The following is a 15,975-nucleotide window of genomic DNA, read 5'->3' on the forward strand; positions in this document are numbered from 1 at the left end:
TCCCAAATTTCACGTGAGATCTTCATGTCCCCAAACTTCACGAGAGATCTTCATGTCCCCAAACTTCACGTGGGACATTCACGTCTGCTATTTCACGCAAGACATTCATGTCCCCAAACTTCACGTGAGACATTCACGTCCCTGAACTTCACGTGGGACATTCACGTCTGCTGTTTCACGTGAGACATTCACGTCCCCAAACTTCACGAGAGATCTTCACGTCCCCAAACTTCACGTGGGACATTCACGTCTGCTGTGACATTCACGTCTACAAACATCACGTGAGACATTCATGTCCCCAAACTTCATGTGGGACATTCACGTCTGCTATTTCACCGCCACACTTTCACGTCTTCAATTTCACGTCTACTCTTTCACGCCTTGACTTTCACGTCACACTTTCACGACCCTAAACTTCGCGTGAAGTCTTTCACGCCTGCATTTTCACGAAAGACTTTCACGTCTTCAAGTTCACGACTGCTCCTTCACGAGAAGACCCTCACGAACCTTTTCCTCACATACCACCACTAATTTTATTTTATTTTTAACATTTTTTTTTTAAAAAGAAAAAAAAAGATAGCTTCCACCAGTCAGAATCTGAGTCCCGGGAGCAACCACCTCCAACACAAGCTAGCAGTGCCACACGGTCCCAGAGTGCCAGCAAGCTGGGACCAACATCTTGGGCCCTTACGCCCAGTCCTTCCAGAGTACTCTCATCAGAAAATAGGTCACTACACCACATGGGAAAATCACTCTGCAGTGCCACAGTAAGGAGTGCCTCCATTTATTGGAAGATGCGGAAGTAAAAGAAAAGCTGGAAAAAGTCGGCCTCGGCAAAATGGCTGCAATACTACCCAGAGGGATCGATACCGATCTCTGCGCACAGTATCTCCGAACTTATGACAAGCAGACAAAAAGAGGCAAAATTACAAAAGCAGATGGCACCACGGAAGAACTGCTAATTACAGAAGACCTCATCAGAGAAGCTCTACAGCTCCCCGCGACAGTGAAGGCCCACAGACACACAATAGATACAGTGCCCATCAAGGAGATCTTAAAGAGAGATTCTTATAACTCCAATGGGGCAGATTACCAGAACATCAAGGATGAAGCCACGGAAAAAGCCTGCAGAGCAATGTCGTTAATGATGCAGATCAAACCAATTGACAGATATAACAGGGCCATCCTGAACAGGATAGCAAAAGCCCATGAAGAGAAGGAGGACGATTGGGCCTTCTTCATGCATAAAGAAATGGAAAATTACCTCAAGGCACATCAGTCCAAGGTCAGCAACCCAAACCTGTTAACACAAATACTTAACCATGTGGCACAAAGGCCAGTAAAAGATGAACCAAAGGAAAGCCTGCCGCTAGCCCTAATCCTCAGTCAACTTACAGAATCTATTCGAAGGAAGAAAGAAGGACAAGCAGTGTTAATAGAGACACAATAGCTCATAAAGTCAATCAAGAAGGATCGAAAAAAGAAGACTGACAAAAGGATGAGAGGGCTACTAGTGGATGTCACCACAGAATCTCAGCAACCGGAAGCAGCTGTGGCATCGGAGATCAAGACATACCAAGAGGCTCTCCAAGAAAAACTACAATGCCCTACTATGCAGGACCAACACCAACAGCTCTCCCCTCCAACAGGCCCTGCACAACTAATATTCAAAGACCTCTCCCCACTCAAGGATTTACAACTCGAGGGTATACCAACAGAAGGAGCTGAAGAACAAATACAAAAGGGCCATACCTTGGAAGCACCAGAACACGAGGAAGCGTCAGTTGCACCACTAGAATTGGCGAAGCCAGCAAAATCTAGTAAGAGACCGCATTCACCAAATACATCCAGTCCAAGCAAACGAAGCAGGTTGGATGACGATGTGCCACTGCCGCATCTTGGCTCTGTCAAAGATGCGGATTCTCAAGAGTTCCTCCAGGATACATTGAAAGGCCTCGACGCACTACTCCATGATCCCCTCACAGAAATAGGTGCTGCCACTAGTACCAACTAGGAACAGGAACAGAAGGTATGGGGTTGTCATTTATTGACAACACACATGCTGCACGACCGGAATGCTAGCCTATGGAAGCAGCTGAAAAAAGCCAATGCGCAAGTACAAAGTGTAAAAGATAATTTGGTGGCAGCAGCAGAAAAAACACAAAGAGAAGTAATCATGAAAAGTTTAAAGGCTGCAGAAGAACAAGACATAAGATACAGCGCATTGGAGAGCAATAACTTAGTTATGAGTCAAACCATTGTACAAAAAATCAATGAGAATGCTGGCTTGAATGCAAGGCTGGAGCAAGCAAAGGAACAACTAGAAAAGGAGATAACTCACACACAGAACCTAACAACTGGGCATGCCAAGGAAATGCAAGAGTACCAGGAGGGCGCAAAGTGTAATGAGGATATGCTTCGACAACAAATAGAGCTCCTCACAGCCAACCTCAAAGCAGAATAAGAAAGAGTACAAGGACTGCAACAGGAACGAGAGCAAGCTAACAAAGCGCATGCGGAAAAAATCAAGGCTCTTAATGAGTTAATCATCACCAACCAAACAAAGGCGCAAAGAACCCAAGAGACAATATCACAACTACAAATACAATTACAGGATACACAAAGACTAACAGCACAACAAGTAACTCAAATTATTGAGGCCCATCAAAGAGAGGCTACTGCCAGAAGAGCACAGGAAGTGGCCACAAGAAGATTCGAAGAACTGGATGCTGAGTGGATGATCAGAGAGAGAACCATTTTCAACCAGCTCAGCAACGCTGATATCCGCATGCAAGAACTGGCCCACCAACTGGCCACACAAGAAAGGAGTCAAAGGCCGGAGCCCACAGATGATTTGCGTACTCTCCTTGAGAGCGCCTCGGAATTGGGACAGTTGCCAATAACCCCTCGGGCCCCTTCTCAAACTCTTACCTTGTTTTTATCTACACTAACACTCTCATTACTTCAATATGACACTAACTTAGCTGAAGATATTAGCTTAGGAGAATTGACCCTTATATTGATAACGAAGAAATCCCTGAAATTCAAAACTTTTTCAAAGCGCCTAAACCTAGCCACCCACCCCCTAGTTCGGGTCAAGGCGAAGATGAGGGTCCATCTTCCTTTTTCAAAAACACTTACCCTGTATATTCTAATATTGCAAGTAGGCTTCTTAACCCTTTTCCTAGCGCACCACCTACTAACTCTTCCCAAGCTGAATGTATATACTCTTCCTTCTCTCCGCCAGGATTAGATTTTCCCACTAACACTCTCGCCCCCGAGGAGATATTGACAGCTATCCCAACTCCAATACGGCAACCTCAGGAGGTACGTAATCTACCACCAGTTGATAATGTTGCACCTTACACTGACAATAATGTTTTGGATTCCTTGACAACTGCAGAATATGAAGAGTTTATACAACAAGGCAATCCATTTTTAAAGCCAAAGCTTATGTTCAAGATGCTAATGCAGATTACTCCGTTCAATCCTACTAGCAAGATTCTTCCAAAGGCATATTTTGCAGTCACACCCACATGGCAACACTATGTACCGTACCCTCTCCGTCCAGAATTAGAAGAATTACTTCCATTAATAGGAGAGGGAACATTATGGGCAAATGTCGCCAAACACACAAGGCTTGCGAACCCCCATCTCTCAGACTTGTTGGAAATTCGCCTGGTCACTTTCATGATCAGTTATAGTTACAGAAGATGGAGGAGACGACATCCGGTGCACACCAGATGAGGATACACCACCATCCACACAAATGAAGAAGCACCACAGCTGCCGGAGTTTGGAGTGCAACCTGCATGGAGAAAGGAATTCTTAACAGTGCCTGAATACAGCAGCATTTACATGAGTGCGCCGCCAATACTACGAGTGGATCCACTCTACATGCCTATCAAGAGGAGATGGACACCGCTGGAGTTTAAAGATGCCAAAGATAGGGATTCTCATATCTGCTACAACTTTCCTATATTCAATCCAGCAACATTTGTCAGTATTCAAGCACAAAGACAGCAACTGCTAAATTGGACCAGGGCTTGGCAAAAAATCCCAGATCCTGCAATCGTAGCCACTATAAGGTTCATGAAATTATTGATGGTTCTCATCGACCAACCTAAAGAACCTTATGATGGATTTGAGGCTCAACACCTACAGTTCCACATGAACCACGGGCCATCAGACAGGGGTATCATGCTGTATTACCACCGTCTAAAATGTCTTCCAGCATATATGCACCTAACATTTGAAGACATGATCGACACAGTATTCTGGAAGTCCCATTCGGCATTCCGTCTCACACTCCAAAACTCCAATCCCCCTGCAATTTCTACCAACATGAGTTCGGTGACCAGGTCTTCCGACCTCGGTAACGGGTTCCGAGGACAGAACCTACATCAGGAAGGGAGGAATGTTAATTCCATTCGGATTAACACCATGATCCTCAAGTGAGGACATTAATAAGTGTCATGTAAAGGCACTATAAAGGTTGTACATTATGAGAGATTGGCCACCCAAGGCCTAGTTAGTAAGTTTTAAGCGCCCAAGTGTGAATAAGGGCCAATTGTATATAAGGTATTTTCTCATAATGAAAAGGACACAATCCCCTTTGTGCTATTGAGAGCTCTTCCCTTGTACTTTGTGAGAGAGTGAGGAGTGAGCATTCTAGCATTGTGCCTCTTTCATGCTTGTGTATTTATGCTTGTATAAGAGAGTGAGAAAGAGTGTGATTGGCCTATGCGATGGTGTGAGCGACTCCACGGTGACAGTGTGGAGGTGGAGCTTGGAGTTTGGGGCATACAAGCGAGCTTGGAGGCCTCAAGAGACATGAGCTCGAAGCGTTGGTAAGTACCCCACGACGGTTGTGTTCTTCCGCTTGTCCAATAGGTGAATGTGTGTAGAGTTCACTCTTGGAGGTGTGGTATCCCATAACACCCGGTGCCCATAGTGCTTCTTTGACCAATGTCCATCCTTATGTTGTGCCCACACTAGAGTATGTGTGTGAACACACTTGGTTATAACTTCTTTTCTTGAGATTTTTGACTAAGTCCCAAAGAGTTTTGGGGGTTGTATTTTTATGTGTAAAACACAACCACTCATCAACAGACAAGGACACTCTCATGTGCCAGCAAGTGGGCATTCCCGACACTGTTGGGCTTTTACACAGCATCTCATGCACTAGACAAAAACATAGCATCCATCTCGTAAATCATCTAGATTACATGCAACCATGCATGATGCAAAAGCACATATACTTTTGAAATCCCCATGTGCTCAGTACTTGCATCTGGATATCTTGTCTCATTGGGCACTAATCAAGAGAAAGGGGTCAGGACCACATGGTACCACTTGTCGCCAAGCACCATCTAGGTCAATTAGGGTAAGGCAAGTCGTGCCCATGGCACAAGGTCAATGTAACCCTATTTGCAAGATGAAATGATTGTACAAGCTCAAGCAAACACTTCCTAGACCTATGGTCGGGTGTCTAAGAGAGTAAAGTGACAAGTCAGAGGTCGAGGAGTTGTCTAGATACGAGTCAAATGTGTCAGGGCATGTGCAATAACCATTGAGTTTAATGGTGACTAATAATACTCAAAAGTGGGGCCATGGTGCTGTAGACAGAGCCCATGGCTACCCAGGTAATGGATGGTTGGCTGACTAAAGGCCCTGGGCAGGTCTCCACTTTTAGAAGCTAGGGCTGTACGAGAAGAAGGCTCGCACCCTCTGGCCAACCCTAAGAGGCCATCTATCCCTATATATGGGACCTAGGCAGGTCTATGGAACACATCTGGGTGCTAAAACCCTCAGCCAAGGGCAAGGAGAGCAAATGCACAAGCCGCAGGGTGGCCAGGTTACAGCAGCAGCTTCAGTCCATTAATGCATCATACAAGGTGGCCTACTGAAGCAAAACACAAGGCTGAAGGGAGGGTCTTTTGGGCGCTTCTCTGCAGCAAAGATTAACGCACAGCAGGGTGACCTGAAGTAGCCCAAAAAGCGGCCAGCAGAGCAGTCCTTGTGAAACCGGACAGGGACTCGTTGTAATGAACAAACACTTCAGATGCCAAACTAAGATATGAAAACACAACGGAAATAACCATAAACTATACTAAAGGGAACACAACACTGAGCCGGAACGGCCGGCCCCTCGTAGGAGCTGCTTTATTCCAACAAACGGGTTACAATCAAACCAAGGTGCGGGTGCAGTACTACACCGGATTTTCCACAAGCTTCCTCGGCAGCAAACACTTGCACAGGAATCAAAGCACAAACTGCTCCAAGAACCAATACGAATCAGCAGCCTGATGCGGTGTCAAGACTCAAACCCAATGCCGAACGCTGTGCCAAAACAGCCCTGAAAAGGCTCCGAACTCTGTGCCAAAACAGCCCTGAAAAGGCTCTCAAACAGTACCACGTCTCTCCAAAAATAGTCCCTGATTCTTGCAAACATACCCCCTAAACCAATGCCCAAAAGGGAGTGGTGAAGAGAGAAGAAGAAATGACCCAGCTGCCGTACCACTGTACAACCTGAGCAAAAGACACAGATGAATCCGCCCGACCACTGTACCACTGTACGGTCTGCACTTCAGGAACAAGAGAGAGAATGTCAAACTGCTGCCCGCCAGTCACCCAGAAGAGGGAGAAGGTGGCTGTCCATGCTGTAACGCGCTGCTGTACTTGCTGTACGGCCTGTACCAGTGCAAGAGAGAGAAGGTGAGCTGGCTGTATGACCAGCGTAAGAGAAGGAAGGAGCTGCCCGCGACTGTCCACTGTATAGGCAGCACAAGGGGGACAAGGAAAAGCACTAATGTTCACCTGTATGGCCAGTGCAAGGGAAAAAGAGAGCCGCCGGCCTGCTGTCCACAGTCCACCTTTACAGTCAGCGTAGAAAGAGAAAACCACTGGTTTGCTCAAGACTGGGCAAAGAGAGTAAACAGGCCCTGTACCGCTAGCTCTGTAGAAAGAGAGTGCACAACTTCTGCCGGCTGAAGGTCCAAGCGCATTAGAGAGAGAGAAAACGCCAACTGTTGCTTGAAGGATCTGTACGGCCAGCGAATTCAGAGATAGCCATGTTGTCCACTTGCGCATCCCCAAAAACAGCCCCCTATCTCCTACCCCTTCATGATTCAGCCCCCCCCTTAAGATGGAGTCAGCCAGCTCTATAAATATGATCCATGCTTTTCCTTTTTGCCAAAAGCAGCCTTTCTTGCTTAAAATATCCCCTTTTAAGATTCAGCCCCCCCCTTAAGATGGAGTCGGCCAGCTCTATAAATATAGTCCATGCTTTTCCTTTTTGCCAAAAGCAGCCTTTCTTGCTTAAAATATCCCCTTTTTGCCAAAAGTGACCTTGTTTGCTTAAAATAACAACGTTCAAGCTTTTCCCCCAAACTTGCTCCAAAAACTAGAGCTAGGCGCCTTGTTTTGTCCACATAGACCTGTCCAAAAATAATAATATGTCCTCCCCTTTGTTAATAGGGTGTGAAAACACTATCTCCTCTCTTTAATGATGAAAAACCCATGGTACTTTTGTCCAAAGGCCATCTTTCAGGCCAAAACCTTGCCGGTATATGCTCCCGCTTTCTTATGTGGAAAAATCCCCATTCACACCTTGGTTCCACCTAGTGTATAAAACACTGGTCGAGACGGGTGAGGGACCAAATGGTGACACCTTGGGGCAGCCCAAGCACGGGTTCAGGAGTTGTAAACAAGTCTCAGTTTCAAGTCAGTGTATAGGTCGTGTACAATCCTTTTATCTTGCAATATATCAAGCAAATACACCGACCAGCTGTGGGGGCCCTTGAAGGGATAGTGGAGACCCAATTTAGTGTTCTTGTGTACTTCTCTCAACCCTACTTTATCATGTCACAGCAGCATTTTATGCATCGTTTTCTTGTCATTGAACGCTTCCGCATAAGGTGCATGTAACATTGGTATCAAGGCTTCAACTTTGATAAGAGCATCTCAGTTTTCAGTAGTTTTTTATGCATCGTTTTCTTATCATTGAATTCTTTTGCATAAGGTGCATGTAAGTTGGTTGGTTTACCAGGCTTCAAAAGCACACCCCTGGTTCCAAAGTGGCTCTGTGACACCTCACCCTAGGTACCCATGTTTGGCCTGTAGGTCGGGCATAGGAGTCAGGAAGCAAGCACAGGAGCACTCAAACATTAGACGCAGGAGCAGTCAGACAACGCAAGTGCCACGTGGCAGCAATGACATGGCAGGTCGGACAGCACTGACAGCATATTTGCTGGTCGAGCAGCGATACTGGTGCATATATAGATGTATATTGGAAAATCGTCATAATCATATGCTTGTCTTAGTGTTGGAATTGACATAGCGTTTCTCTTTAGGCAAAGTGCTGCACTACTAGCCAAGAGTGTACAGTAGGTTATAGGCTGTGGCTGGTGTGTTCACTCAACCATATCCTTTGTACTTGAATTTCAGTTGTACTTCTTTCTTGTACATACTACAGACAGCAGTTTAGGGCTTGTGTGTGTGTCTTGTATGTGTGATTCCACCGCACTCTTTTTATCTTTGAAAACCCTAGCACAATGTTCTACAGGCTCCCATCTCTCGAATGGTGGTTGGTTTACTAGCCTTCCGAGAAGCAACCATTAGAGCCTCCCACACCTCATAGATGGTTTATTTGCATTCGGGCACGCCGCACGAGCACCGATGCTCCCACTATGAGCCACTTCAAAGAGCAATCAGAAGTGGAGAAGGGCCAGCAAGAGTCCTCTGTTTCTCCAACCCAAGCCTCTACTCCGAACCCTATACCTTCCATAGAATCCTTTTTTGGCTATGATGCAGAAATCCTTGCAAAATCAACAGACTTTTATGCAAAATCAGCAGGCTAAGTTCCAGCAATCTGTGCGTCCACAGCCTCAAGTGGATGCAGAAGAGTTACAGCACCAACATGCCATGGAGATGGAGCACTTGCGAGCATAGTAGTTAGGAAATGCGTTTCCTACAGGGAAGGAAACATGGAAATGTTTCCTTGTAGGAAACGCGTTTTTTTCACACAAGTTTTATAACATTTTTTTTTCCCCAAAATCTCACGTCAACATCAGGTGACTTTTTCGATAAATAGTCTCTGGTTTCCCTGCACCGCTTTTACCTCATCGTCAACATCGAAGACAATGCTGCCCGGCCTGCCCCAAACTTGCACATTTCCTCCCTCGGGTCGCGTGTCTACAGCCAGGTGTGTTTTTTATCAAACCTGCTTGCTAATTTTGGCCAATTGGGGCAAGATGGAGATGCTGCAAACTGGGGGTTTTCTTCACAGAGACCCCATTAAGCCTCCAACATTTTCCATAGACTCTGCCCAAGGGTCTTACGCAGCTATGTAATCCATTACATGGCTACTTTTTGTCAATTGAAGTGGTTTGAAAATTGGAGGTTTCTCTACAGGCACACTCCTTCAACAAAATGCCTCGCACAAGCGATGATATGTGGACCCATGTGATCGAATCAGCCTCCTACAAGGGTGGAGGTGCTTCCAAATGGCAGTGCAAGTATTGTGGTTTGCAGTCCGATGGCAACATAGACCGGGTGAAGGCCCATTTCACAGGTTAAGCGGGGAAGGGAGTTGGCTCTTGTCTACTTGTACCGGATGCTATCAAGGCATCATAACAAGAGTCGAAGAGAGCCAAATTATTAGGCCAAATGAAGTTACTGGTAGAAAAGGAGAGGAATGAAGATGAGGAGGAGGAAGATGTGGATGTGTCAACTACAGGTAGTACAAGTGTATCCAAGAAACAAAAGGTAGCTTTGCACCACAAGCACAAAGGACTCCCATCCCCATTGCCAAGGCCTTGCAAAAAGAAAGCATCAAAGCCAGTCTACAGATGCAGGCAAAGCAAGAGGCCACCCAAGAGCTGACAAAGCTCTTCATACAATGTGCTTTGTCTTTCAATTGTGCGCACCGCACAATGGAAAAAGGCCATGAGGGCAATCAGCCACATAGGACACGAGCAGGAGGGGCCCTCTTATGCGGCCTTGCGCACACGAGAGCTTAGAAGGGAGAGACAAGCCATGGAGATGGAGGTAGAGCCTCTCAAGAAAACATGGAAAAAATATGGATGCACTCTTCTATGTGATGGATGGTCGGATGTTAAAAAGAGAAATGTTTATAACATCCTCGTTGTTGAAATATATGTGCTACTCGTAGCTTGGACCTCCTCATCGAGGATGTGGCAAAGATAGGTTGGGTGTCAAACATCTTTGAGACCTCTAACATGACGGTAAAGTTTGTGACAAAGAGGCTGAAGGTGCTTGCTATGTATCGGGCACACAGTGACTTAGAGCTTCTCAAACCTTCTACCACTAGATTTGCATACACATTCATTGTGGTTGAGAGGCTGGTGAGAGTCCGCCATGGACTCCTACGCAAAGTGGTTTCCAGGGAGTGGATGACTTGGGATGATCGTGATAGTCCCAAGGCCGTTGCATTTGTACGTGTTGTCATGAGAGACACTCGGTGGCAAGAGGCTGAAGCTCTCATAAAGGCCATTCAGCCATTCAGCCTACGCACAGTGGTTTCCAGGGAGGGGATGACTTGGGATGATCGTGATAGTCCCAAGGCCGTTGCATTTGTACGTGTTGTCATGAGAGACACTCGGTGGCAAGAGGCTGAAGCTCTCATAAAGGCCGTTGCATTTGTACGTGTTGTCATGAGAGACACTCGGTGGCAAGAGGCTGAAGCTCTCATAAAGGCCATTCAGCCTATTTATAGTATTCTTTGCATCACGGACATGGAGGGGAGCACTCTCGGACTCATGTACCAGTTCATGGATAGAATTGGTGAAGCTTTGAACCGCTGCACTGTCTTATCAGCAGCAAAGAGGTATACTGCATTATGCATGCACTCTTAGTCTCTTAGACTCTTTGATTTCAATCTTGGATAATATCAGGTTTATGACATTAAACTGTATACATTTCATGGCTGTTTTTTTAGGATTCAAGACATCCGAGCCGTGTGGAACACACAATGGGATTGGTTTCATAGACCAATCCATGCAGTTGCTCACATATTGCATCCTCTTTCGAGAAATGAGAAGCAATACAATAATGAGGAGCTTGAGGATGGATGACAGCAGTACATCCAGAGATACACAGGAGGGGATGTGTACCTACTAAGGCAGCTCGAGGATGAGCTACTTATTTTCCAATAGTAGCTTTAAATTTGGTTCAGTGATGGCCAAAATGTGGGAGACACAACTACAGCCAGTGTCATGGTGGGAGAAATATGGCATCAGCACCCCACTTGGTGAGTCTTGACTCTTGGTTCTTGAATCTTACATAAGAATCCACTTATAGTATAGTTATTACTAACAAGGGCTTCAACTTCTTTTGTTGCATGAATTATGACAGAAATCCCTCGCCATTCAAGTCCTATCAGAGGATTGTAGCTCAGGTCCTTGCGAGAGGAATTGGAGCACTTGGGCCCTCTTCCACACAAAAAAGAGGAAACAGTTGTCCACTGTTCAATTAGAGCAGTTGGTATTTTATCATTGCTACCTCCGCCTAATTGAGCAAGTAGGCAATCCCATCGATAAAATCGACATTGAGAAAGTGAAAGAAGTCGCAAAGATTCCTCGTGAGGAGCGTGACATTTAGAGATCACAGCACCTCTACGTGTTAGTCGTGTACATTCATCTACAGCAGCAGGTGCTAGTACCAGTGCAGTAGCTGAGGCGAGTGCAACAGCTGAGTCTTCCTCCACGTCTGATTCAGATTCTCACAATGAATCTGAGTCTGTCCAGTCAGCTTCCCAACCATCGTCATCGAGTTCAATGGCACTTCTAGAGAAGATCCAATATAGTAAGTACAATGATAAGTTGGATGCTAATGTTGTACATTCTTGGCTTCATCAATTCATTCATAAATTTTCATTGTCAAGAGGGCCGACTAGGATAGGATTATGCTAGCCGCTATGCACCTCACGGGAGATGCCAACATATGGTGGCATGATTGATTGATGCAAACATATGGTGGCATCAAACATCAAAGGTTCATTAGAGAGAAACCTGAGCATTATGGCTACCTCTACGTAATATTTCCCACTCACGACATCCTATGCACATGGTTGCAGTACTTTTATTGTATTTCCACGGTCCTCCCCCTCCTAATATATTCCCTTGGTCTCATAGTTTGGTCTCATAGTGTCATGTGCACAGAGTGTATCTAACGTGGGCAGCATGCACACAAGACTAGCTTCGAGGCTTGGGGTAGCTTGGAGCTAGGCAAGCTGATTGATGAGCAAGGCTAGGAATGGACTGATGGGTGGGCGCCTAAGTGGGGACGCCCAAAAGCCTATAAAAGGGTGGCCAAGGTCAGTCCGTTAGTCATATAGTTTCGCGAGTCTTAGCGAGAGCTCTGTGGTCAGGAGCCTAGATCTAGTATAGACGTGCACCTGCTTCATGCAACCGAGGCCAGTAGCTATCTCGAGGCCCGCGAAGGTAGCTCCGTGGCGGTATGGGACGTCATGGAGTAGAGATTGGTTGGTGCATCTTGCTAGTTAGCTCAACTCGTGGCTCGATGGGGACAGCCAAGACTTGTGGGTTCGCCCACAGCTGTCATGAGGGGAGTATGTCATGTGCACAGAGTATATCTACCGTGTGCAGCACGCACACAAGACTAGCTTCGAGGCTTGGGGTAGCTTGGACCTAGGCTGGCTGACTGCGAGCTGGACTAGGAATGGACTAACGGGCGGGCACCCAAGTGGGGATGCCCTAATGGGCGGGCACCCAAGTGTGGACGCCCAGTGACCAGCCAAGATCCTATAAAAGGGTGGCCAAGGTCAGTCAATTGATCATAGAGTTTTGCTAGTCTCAGCAAGAGCTCTGTGGTCAGGAGCCTGGATCTAGTGCATGCGTGCACCTGCTTCATGCAGCCGAGGCCGGCAGCAATCTCGAGGCCCGCAAAGGTAGCTCCATGGCGGTATGGGACATCATGGAGTAGAGATTGGTCAGTGTGTCTTACTAGTTAGCTCAGCTCGTGGTTCGGTGCGAACAGCCAAGACTTGTGGGTTTGCCCATGGCTGTCATGGTTGGGTGGTGGGTCAGGCCTACACCCCCTTCACGTTGTTTGGCTTTGTTTTGAGGTTTTGAGTCATGTTTCATGATTGCTCTACAAGGAGATCCGTGGGGATTTGACACATAGACCCTCATTTGTTAGCAAGAAGCCTCCTAGACCTGCATCACAAAATTCCTTCGATCATAACCACTCACTATAGTGGCCCAACGAGAACGGCAGCAAGACCAACCAAGTCCATGACAGCCTACACAGACACATGATCCTCTGGCCCCACGTACACAGGGTGTCACTAGAGAGCATGTGCAATCCCTTTTGAGAGCCAGACACCCCATATCTCAAAGGGCTATAGATCCAAAATTATCCTTCAATGACATGGAAAGCTCCCATCACAAAGGGGAGATGTTGTGGCTGCTTTGCATTCTATTCTGGAGGATGAAATCAATGTGTGACCGCACATTGTTATCATGTAGATCACATGGATACTTTAGCTTATGTAGTTAGTTACGTACATTTATTTCCTTTTCAATGGTTCAATATTCACCATGGATACATCATACATTGTATTATCCTAGACCCTCTTGGTCTTTCGAAGACATTAATCTCTCTCTCTCTCTCTCTCTCTCTCTCTCTCTAAACCGCACCTAGACTGACAACCCAAGTCTTTTCAACCTCCTCCCATTTCATACCCTATTCTCACCCTGTACCCTAATGCAACCCCTCAACTCCTTTATACTCACCCTCCCATCAACAATCCTACGTTAGCAAGTAAGGGAGAAGAGAGATAACATAAGGTGTGTCTGTTAACATCATAACCATTCTAGCGAAGAAGAAATATTCCATATGGTGAAGAAGTGCAGGGAACGTCACTGAAACCTGGGATGAAACCCAATGCCTAAACCGCTACACCAGCATAGCGAGAAAGAGAGAATCATAATCATGCCAGCTAACCACGTCTCTCAAGGAATTGTAAACGACCGGAAGCCCACATAAGATCCCATGTATCATCCATATGCTATAAGCTCAAGCTACATCGGATGGGTTAGCACTGCACAAATAGGCACATGCCCCAACACATTGCAAAGAGAGAGAGAGATGTTTTAATGTCATAGTTACATGCCAAAAGACTTTGAAGAGAGAGAGAGAGAGAGATACCTGCCTTGGTGCAGATGGCCGAGGCCAAGGGCACCCACGATTGTTAAAGTGACGAGTGGCAATCCAAACTGTAAGAAAGGGTTTGTTCGGCCTACCCTCTTGTAGGCTTTATCGATCCTCATGCTGCAATTTGATTACGCACAATAATACAATCCTGCTCGAAATGCTTCAGAAAAAAAATCCAGGCCTTAACGTCTTTTTCTTTCAATCTGTCTATGCAAGATTCCAAGGTGATGAAAACACCATATTGCTGTGAGAACAGCCGTTTCAGCTGGTTTGAAACCAGAGAAAAGTTCGTCTACGTAGGGAACCTCCTTGAGAGAGCTAGAGCTAGAGAGGGGGTTAGGACTTCTATGTAGCACATAAGGAAAAGGAGTGTAGTATTTTTTTATTGTAAACAATAACTATACTTATACAAACATCCTAACTTCTTATTGTGAACAATAACCATACACATACAAATAATAAATGCTAATCAAAAACATATCTCACCAAATAAAAACATATTCAAAAACAAAATTTATAAAAAAATACATAAAATTTCCTTCCCTTGATGATTGACCACAAAACACATTGATTGATCCATGCACCCACTCCTCACAATGTCATGTGTTAGGTAGGACCAAAAAAAAAAATTTGTATGAAACACTAATTAGGTGCTCATGGTCAGAAGTCTTAAATCACGACATGCTCATCCCACTATACCATCCATTTCCCAAGCTCTTTTACATCCTTTACTTTTTGAGCTTAGACTATTTATAAGAGATGAAGTCGATCTTCTCTTGTTTTGAACTCGCGGAAGGCTTGATTCTTGTTCGTTGGTGTGATAAACTCCACTATCTGTAAGTATGGGTGTTGCGCTTTTTATCTGTTCAAATATCCTTTTAATTTCTATGGTGTCGCCTCGAGCCACTCCTCATGCCCACATTCAAGGCTAACTTTTACTCTTGTTTTCAAAGTTTGAGGTCACACATGTCTTGACTTGTGCACATGCAAGTGCATAAGATGCAAATGTGTGTGTGCAAATGTGTGTGCACATGTGTGTATAAGATTTATGTGCTAGGTATCCTCAAAAAGCCATAGTTATGTGCATCAAAGTAACCATTGGAATGCTAAGCTCCTCTTAAAGGCTCATCTTAAAGCTTCTAGAGTCACCAATGTCCACATAAGAGTGACATGCTGACAAGTCAGGCACAAGAGGTTGATCTACCTTTTTCTTCCTTTGTGTGATACATGTGTACCAGCACCCGTAGTACCATGAGACGATGACTCTACAACCTACATATATATAATACATCCAAACACTTTCAAGTGAGACACATCTAGTTTTATACCTATAAACTTATCAAGCATCGTGCTATAAACAAGTGTAGTGGGGTCTTGTTCATAATGTAAATAGCAGTTGCTAACTGCTTCAACCCAAAAATAATATGGCATATTCTTTTCAGACCTCAAGGTATGAGCAACTTCTACAATGTGTTTTTCCTTCTATAACATCATTCTATTGTGGACTGCACTTGTATCTTGATTCTCTCTTTCTAAGGAAATCATTAAACTCCTTAGAGAAATATTATCCCCCACTGTTCGATCTTAGTAGGCATTTGATCTCTGTATACCGTTTTTCCTTTTCGACCAAGGCTTAAATTTAAATCTTTGAAAGTGAGCAAATACCTCACTTTTCTCCTTAATGAAATAAACCCACACTTTCCTAGTGTGATTAACTAATGAATGTAACATAACACCTAGAACATGCAATTATTACAATCTTGGTCGGTCCCCATA

The 15,975-nt window shown here is 45.2% G+C and overlaps 1 protein-coding gene across 1 annotated transcript in view; it reads right to left on the reverse strand.

The window, feature by feature from the left end:
- LOC147634793 (uncharacterized) overlaps positions 1-14,567 on the reverse strand; it is a 62,594-nt gene extending 48,027 nt beyond the window's left edge. Inside the window, exon 1 of the mRNA XM_086803970.1 lies at positions 14,194-14,567. Coding sequence (XP_086660096.1) covers positions 14,194-14,315 — 122 coding nt within the window. The 5' untranslated portion in view covers positions 14,316-14,567. The remainder of the gene's footprint in view (positions 1-14,193) is intronic.
- Positions 14,568-15,975: the final 1,408 nt, after the last annotated feature.

This window comes from Cibotium barometz, chromosome 10 (assembly GCF_041138505.1).
Source record: "Cibotium barometz isolate CiBa-2024 chromosome 10, ASM4113850v1, whole genome shotgun sequence".
Classification (NCBI taxonomy): domain Eukaryota; kingdom Viridiplantae; phylum Streptophyta; class Polypodiopsida; order Cyatheales; family Cibotiaceae; genus Cibotium; species Cibotium barometz.